Source organism: Apteryx rowi, unplaced genomic scaffold (genome assembly GCF_003343035.1).
Source record: "Apteryx rowi isolate R43461 unplaced genomic scaffold, aptRow1 scaffold_92, whole genome shotgun sequence".
In the NCBI taxonomy this organism is placed as follows: domain Eukaryota; kingdom Metazoa; phylum Chordata; class Aves; order Apterygiformes; family Apterygidae; genus Apteryx; species Apteryx rowi.
In genome coordinates, this window is record NW_020451227.1 from 146,432 (window position 1) to 154,769 (window position 8,338).

Consider the following 8,338-nt stretch of genomic DNA (forward strand, 5'->3'; position numbering starts at 1 on the left):
CATCATTATTTATGGATATAACATTCAAAGTATGGAAAATCAGTTGTGGATCAAAATGACCATAAAAACAGTAACTCAAAGAACCTTATAAACATGTCAACACCCATCATTTATCCACAGATGGCTCATACCAATGTAAAAAACATATAAAATGTACTATAATTCTCAACATATGGTTTACTTCGTTGCATTGTTCATTATTTTACCTACATATTACTGTGTTAAAATCCAGGAAATCATATTATGAAGAGAAGGCTATTTATTAAACTAAAATACAGGTTAACTTCATTCTTTTCTTGCCATGAACATATACCAACAGTGATTAAAAAATAAACATTTATTTACAAAATATTGATGCATACATATTACACAAGTCAGCTATATCTTTTTTTTTTTTTAAACGATATCTGTAGCAACCAACTATTTGCATTGGTTTATCATAGTGCAAATGGTAATGTTGCAAAGGCAGATTATAATGTGGGATTATAATTTCAATGTTAGACTTCTCTGCTGCCTTTTGTTTTACTACATCTAGAAAACTGTTCGCTTTCATTTAAAAAATATCTGTTTCTTGCGAATGTTGAATAGTATTGTACCTGAGGAGAGGGCAAATTCATTATTATTCTAAATTCTTTCAATTAGATAATTATCTTTATATTTACTCAGCCTGCTTACGTAGCACCATTGCCATTGATTACTAACATACTAATAAAAGAAAGGAATGGAAACACTCTAAATACACTATACCATCCCCAATTTCAGGATTTGTCCATTATGTGGAATTTCATTTTATACATTTCACCATTCTGCACTATATATTCAAGTGTTTAAGGACAATTCTGGTGGTATTGTGTAGTGGTGTATATGTTACCGGTATATATTTTCCTGTAAATACAATATTAAATGAAGCTGTGAAGAAATAGATTTAAAAGCCCACTCCTTCTGTTCTCAGGTGGCAAGGAGCTTGCTTTTGACTACCAGCATATGTTGAAACCTGCATATAAATTTGCGTCTGAATGACTGAATATTGATTCCCTCGCAATGTAAGAAATTCATTTGTTAAATCCGATGATTTTGATTGTAGTTTTTCTTTTTCACTGGTTAAAAGCCAGCCATTAGGTATCTATATTGTCTTTTAGTTCACATTCTGTAGCTTGTATTGTACTAAATCTGTTCTGTACGATAGCCTATCATACAGCATATTGGATGTCGGCAATGCCTAGTGTACATGATTTCACAGTTTCGGACTGATGAGGGGATATAACTTTTTTTGGTAGCTTCCACAATTTATGAAGTAGCGGATCTAAYGATGATCTCATGAGCACCCACAACGATCCACTACCATAGCTGGTATTTTTCCATATATTATTTGTTCTTTTCCATTGAAATACAGCATATTTATTGGGGACATCTTGGTAGGTGTGCAGCAGGGGCCTGCCGAACCTCTAGGATTTGCTTGGTGTACAAGATGAGTGTGTGGATATTTTTGTAAAAATACAAATTCACATTCTCCAGAGCAGTAATTGGCTTTGTATCTTTTAGGTGCTATAATCCAGTCCCATCCAAAAGCTTCAAAATCCACTGTCAGCGGGTAGCGACAACATCGGGATTCTGTTGAGTGCTCATCACAGTCAAGGCCAAAATCTCTGCGGGATCTTTTTGGTGTGTCTGTAACTCTGACCTCTAAAAATGGATTCTGTGAGGAGAGGAAATGGAACTTGAAATATTACTGAAGTAATTATGAGTAAGTTCAGTAAAAACATGAAAATAGATAATATCTCAGACATAGATTGTATCAAATTAATATTCTCAAATAATGTTTGTAAATCTTTCCGAAGTTCTACCCCTCAGAGAATTTTTTCTTTGCAATTTCTGCTACATTTGACCTATTCTTAAGGATTATTCCTCTTTTTCATGCTGAGGACCAGAATTTACCTGATGTTCCTCTGTAAGGAGCTATAATTTCTTCCTGTAATTATCTTCTCAGTGCTAGCCRGCATCACCTCTGTTAACTGCTAAAAGACAGTTTCAGCAATGTGGAGGATGCTGGATTTTTTGTTGCCTTTTTTTTTTTTAACCTTATAAAAAGAGCTACTTTTCTTCTATAGAACCCCCAAAAGGAAACAAACAAAAAAACTCCAAAAACTTTTAAAGGGCAGGATCTGATTGGTGCTGGTCCCCCTTCTGAGAGTCCTTCTGAAATTCCTTTCATAAAAATAGTGTTCAGTGCAGGTTTTGAGGGAGGTTGCTTTTCCAGCCAAGGAAGGACAGATATTGCTTCGTAATTGCCAACTGCTTTAAATGATTGAAATGGTAGTAGAAAAGAATGTTTCACCTGTTAGTACAGGCTACTTTTACTTCACAACTTTTACCTCTGCTAGAGGGCGGAATTACTGTACAGAATTTGCATGGGCAGCTAATATTTTGGCTCCTTAAAGAGCCTTGTGGCCAAGAATGTACTTTTGGCAAATCTCTGAGCCACATGCTTTGTACCAAAGGTGTGTCTCCACAGTCACCAACTTAGAAGAAATTGCAACCTTTACAGTCACAAGCTTGAAAAACTTCTTGAAGTTTCCTCCTTTCTACATTAATTTCAGCATGATGTGTTTATTTGGCACATTGTTGGCTTAACCAGACTGTTGTGTTTCCATGACCAGGAACTGCATGACACTGTTCCTCAAGAATGAATAACAGCCCAGCTAACTTTGTGCTGCACAGGTTTCTCCCTTCCAAGACACCCACCTTTATGGCTACAACTCCTCCATTGCTGCAGAAGACTTCCTGCTGCTCAAGAGCAAGGGAAGGTGAACAATGCAGGAGACAGAGAAGAGGACCTGAGTGCAGGGGCTGCAGGAGAAGACCTGCTGCCAGCCGGTGAGTACCCCACTGCCCACAGGGTGCTACGGCTCAGCCCCTCTGCTGAGGGGCAGGACGGAGAGGGGCTTGCACCAGGGGGCTATCCTGGGCAGCAGAACAGGCTGCGAGGAACACGGAGAAGGCGCATCTCCTCTTACATTAGCTGCATGTGCATATGAACCTGCACCGCTGTCCAGTCAGGTTGTTTTTACAGATGATAACCATGGAAAAAACATGGGTTATCAATATGTGTGAAAACATGGTATTAAATATTCAAATGGATGGAGGTAGTAGGGACATCCCTTATTGTAAGRCTCAACTGGCCTGTTTCAATTATGGGAGATTCACTTCTATAATGGACCTATAATTAAGATATCACAATGTTTTCTTTCTTTAAGTTCTTTTAAGTGTATTATACTGCTAAGAAACTAAACATGACATAGATGCATGAACAGCTTTATCTACTGCAAGATATTTTGTTCAAAAGCAGGAATTTCTTGGCTGTAATTGTTTCAGTAATGTAGATAGGTTCAGGAATTTTTACAGGTTGAAGATGAGTCGTGATTTGGGGAAATAAACAACAAGGAAAACACTGTAGTTTAACTGGTATACTTCAGATTTAATTTGTTCATTTATACTTACAAAAAGAAACCAGATAGCTATTTTATGTTCTAAAGCCAAGATCTTTCTCATCGTTATGTACCACTGATTGTATCAAGCAGACTTTCTCTATTCAAGCACTTCTAGTAGGTAAAATGATACATTCTATCACTTTGTAAGAGGTACATAATTTAAGATAGATTATGAAAAAGATCTGTTCTTACCTTCATAAACATAGATAATTCTCATTTTCGTTAGTAGAAAATATATGCACACAGATTTAAGGAGAAACTCTCTCGTGGTTTGAATGCAAAATACTTTGTCAACAATATTTGAGGCAACTCAAGTTGAGGCAACAACAAGTGAAAGAACCTAATGACTATTCTTTTTAACTTTATACAAAATAACTTCTTATTAAGCAGTATTTAAACTCTTTTTTAAACTCTTGAATCTGAAAACAATGTTGCTTCAGCAGTATCATCCATCAATAATTACCAAAGCATTTTCCAGTTAATGCCTCTCAACATCTCTCTGAAGTAATGTAGCTGTCTCAATTTTTCAAATATGAAAATGGAGACATAGGAATGTTATGCGATTTTGACGTGATTAGAGAGCAAAGAATTGAAGGAACTGTGTTTACAGAACTTTTGTCTCCCACTCCCTCAGCAATGCTTCCATTTTCTCCTTAAAACACAACTTCAGTGCTTTCCGATAAAATGCAAGATGTTTAAATGGGATATTTCTAAATAAACTTACCAATCCATCTTCACCTGGTCCTGGGAAAGTTACAGCAAGATCTTGTCCATTCTCATCGAAAGCTTTTATTTCGATGCCTAAATTGGATTCAGGCTGTTTGAGCCAATTTTGCAGCACTGTCTTCACATCGATACTCTGCCAAATACCAGTGCCTGGGTTCATGTCAAGTTTCAAAGATCGAATTCCAGTATATCTTGTACCGTCTTTCATGGGTTTAATAAGTCTCAGGATCTGCACAAACACTGTTGTAGGTTTTTGGACTTGCCTCAAGTATATCCACAATTGAGCCTTTACTACTTTGTTATATTGTATTTTAGAGCCAAACTTAAAGAAGCAACATTTTGGTTTTCCCTCCATTTGTGCAAGAAAATCAGCTATAAATGAATGGAAAGAATAGATTACTGAACAGGGAACAGAAAGAGATATGCATATATAAACCCTATTTTTTTTCCAGACTATGTAGGACATCTTACAAAATGTTATAAACAGAATATCAGTAACAAAGTGGATGTAACATAATTAATTTTCTGAGTTTTACACTCTACAGCAAATTTAATGGATGTCAACAAAATCATTATGCTGTCAACTGAAAGTAACATAATGTGATAAGAAAACCATGGTCTTTTTGTAAACAGACTAAATGAGATTTGGTTAAACATTTTCTAAGCAGATCTTGCTGGTCTATTAAACTCTGTAGGCTATTCACTTAGAAGTGTGCACAGGCTGAAATTCGAAAATGATGGGAAATCACAAAAAGAAAGAAGCTGTGGAGGATTCAGTCCTCAGCATTAGCTGTATCAGCTAATCAGACCTGCAGACAGATTAATGAAGCTGCAAAAAAATCTCTTCTCTGCACAAAAATTATCTGGAGACAGAGCAAAGCCTATTGCACTATGCAATGACTACTACCAACTCATTTCTGGTATTCATCTCCTGAATACCTCTCCAAAACATGCAGAATAGCATCTTTACGTCAGCTGACTCAACATTTATGTGATCGTCCAAATATTTCTAATTTAGTAAATAATATTAGTGGGCTACATATCATACAAACAGAGGCAGCTATGGGCAAGCACTTTACATGAATGAACACTAATTTCTTTTCTCAGTGGAAAAAAAGTATAATTAATGTTAGTTTAAGGATCATCTTTTCTTCTCATTTGAACAATACCGTAGGAAAGTTATTTGCAGTGCAATGTTCTTGTTTCCTGTAGCCTATAATACAGCTATCTTACCTACTCATGACAATATCTTTCTATGCTAGGATAAAATGAGTAATACTAATCTTAAATGGTGCAGAGCTTTAACATTCATAAACCTCCTCTTTAAAGATAACTGTTTCTTAGTGCATTTAAAATAGTTTAAAGGCTTTTTATGAAAAGTATGAAATGAACTGCAAATTAACAGATCAATGAAACATAATAACCTTTTTTCGGTCACTGTAATGATATCATGGTTCAATAAAAAAATGGTTATAAAAGCTTGGACATAATAGGCTGGAATAAAACTGTGGGCAGACCTCAATTACAGCACTGTGGTAGGACTGCAATAATATATTGCTATTAAGTACCCATCTTACTAACTAAAGTTTAAAATTTTATATGTAAAGTTAATTTTTAACTGATGTGTACATTTTTAGCTAGCTACAGCAGCTGATTTTATTCTAGTATGAGTATTGTAATGATATCTGTTACAGGTAACAAATCTATGCCTTATATGTCCTGTTATCTTTTTCCTTTTTGACATCATATTCATAAGTGTTATTTAAAAAAAACAGCTGCCATAGCCAAATACTTTAGCTGATGAAGAACATGAGATACTATAGTATTAGCTGTGCAAAAGATACTTGATAGGAGTCATAGCAGATGTTTAGCGCTCAGAAGATAACTTAGAATCTGCTCATTCAGTAAATGCCTTCATTCTTCCTTGGCACAATTACTGGAGCTGATTGCTATAACATGGACATTTTAACATTTAAATCTGTTGCACACATATTTGCTTTAAATATATAGTTTTAACTCAGAGGTGGGTGGTGCTAGTTTATGGGATCAGCAAAGAAGCAAGAATTTAACTCTATACTTGCACTTGCTATAATGTTTGCAGTTAAGTRGCTCTAGTGCTCTAACTTGTATTTCTGCTAATTTCTGTTGCTCTTAAAAATATTGGTGACTGAAACCTTACTCAGAGAAAAACAGTTATCTCATCTGCAGTGGTGCTTTATCTTTGTGATAAGCAATGCCTTGAATCCTGCAAATAATGAAGTTAACTAAACTGCAAATCTCACATTGCTTTCTAAGGCAATTGACAAATTYGAAGTGCTACAGGCATACATATTATAAGGAGCAGAAAAACAAACAGTAAAACAGAAGATCACAACAAGGTCATTTGAACCTGACTCAAATTCTTTAAAAATATGCTCTTCTCCCTCCCTCTAACACGCTTCAGCCAGCAGCCTGTTGGGAGAGACTGAGAAGGAGTTCGGTTGCTCTACAGCACGGAGACAACTCTTTCAGTGGAGCAGCGTGATAGGAAAGCAGCAGGGTTACTTACACTCTGTAGGCATTGTGATAATAGTTTCAGTTGTGGCATGATAGTCATCATCTTCCAAAGAACCATCACTACTATCATCTCTCTGGACGTCATACTGATCAATCAATTCCTGTAGCGGAGGAGCTTTGGGTAAAAGTTGTTTAATAACATCCCTGCTAATATTAGGAGCTTGTTCCAGGCGCAGTTTGCTGAGGATTTGAATTTTTATGGCTTCTATTCTGGAAGATTTTGTATTCTGTCTCCATGTACAAGCATTGCACAGTCCATCTTTTTCAGCATTCTCTGTTGGCTGACTACTATCATCAAGAGCCACCGGATCAACTGAAATCAGCATGAACAGGTAAATATAAACATAGATTGCTAGCTTTTGCATGATCTCACATTCAGTGCAGCTTTTTTTCCTTTTTTTTTTTCCCCTCACCCTTTCTCTTTTTCTTTTAGTACTAAACAGATCCGTAAAAGCAAATGCAATCTGAGAGACAGCTTGCCACACTGGTGTACCTTATATATTCCAAGGGGGTTTTTATACTCCAACTTTGATTAGGCTCATGTCGTCAAAACCAATGATTGGTTGTTGTACCAACAATGAATCTAGCTGTCAGAGGTTAAAGCCCTGTCTATCACAAGTCACTAGACAGCATTTGGTTACAGCCAAGGGTGAACTGATTTATCTGGTCATTTCATAGAGGATATGCCTTCACATACTGAAAGGATWTATTTCCAGTATTATGAGCAGCAGAACTGAGAGACAACACTATCATCTTTAAATATACACTGACTGTATATTTTTACTATTAATCAAGGCAGAGGTCTTGCTAAAGTTGCTTAAGACTTCTATCAGTATTTTTTACTAGAAGTTTGCATTTTTTATTTATTTATTTTTTTAATCCCAAGAGGTTRTTATTAGCAGGCAGGAAAAATACTTTATAAATACATTGCAAACCACTAATTTATTTTGCTCAACAAGTAAAATACATTCAGCAGTTTATAGTTCAGAAAACCATAATAGGGGAAAAAGTCTAAAGTACTACCGAATATCTTGTGCATATATTCTTATAAGTAAATTCATGTCTGCCTGTTTGTTCCTTTAGCATATATAAAAATCAATAGTGCACATCCTTTACTGAATGGTGTGAACTATTAATTATGTAAAATGAATTTATCTCCTCTTAATGCCTTTCATTAGGTCAGCAGAATCCTTGGCAGTAAATCCAATATTGAGAGAACTTTAGTAGAAAAGGTAGTTTTTTAAGGAATATCATTAGCTACTCACTCTAATATTATACAGAAATAGTCCAGTTTGCTTTTCACATTATCGATGAAAGTACTGAAAGAATTAAAATACTTAAATCCGTACTGTGAATATATCATCTTTTTCCATGACATCTTTTATTTCAGTTGAAATATCTTTGTATTATACCAACTTAGTGATGTCTTCCTGTGCTTCTTTTGATTTCTGCTGAAATATGTGTAAATTCTCTATATTCTGCTTATATTTTAAAAGTACAGTTTTAATATGCTTTCTGCTCTAAAGTAGATGGCACATCTATATCTGCAAGCAAGTCTTAATAAAAGA

General features: G+C 35.4%; 1 protein-coding gene across 2 annotated transcripts; it reads right to left on the minus strand.

Moving 5' to 3' along the window:
• Positions 1 to 332: 332 nt before the first annotated feature.
• On the minus strand, positions 333 to 7,136 carry MSTN (myostatin). Of its 2 annotated transcripts, none has more exons than XM_026091727.1 (3): positions 6,763 to 7,136; positions 4,213 to 4,586; positions 333 to 1,696 (listed from the first exon to the last, which is right to left on the minus strand). In XM_026091727.1, exons 1-3 carry the CDS (start codon positions 7,133 to 7,135, stop codon positions 1,316 to 1,318), a joined length of 1,128 nt encoding a protein of 375 aa, XP_025947512.1. In that variant the 5' UTR covers position 7,136; the 3' UTR covers positions 333 to 1,315. The 2 variants fall into 2 exon arrangements, with proteins under 2 accessions (XP_025947512.1, XP_025947513.1); XM_026091728.1 differs by having other exon boundaries at positions 1,316 to 1,696; positions 4,213 to 4,289; positions 6,763 to 7,135.
• Between the last annotated feature and the right edge of the window lie 1,202 nt (positions 7,137 to 8,338).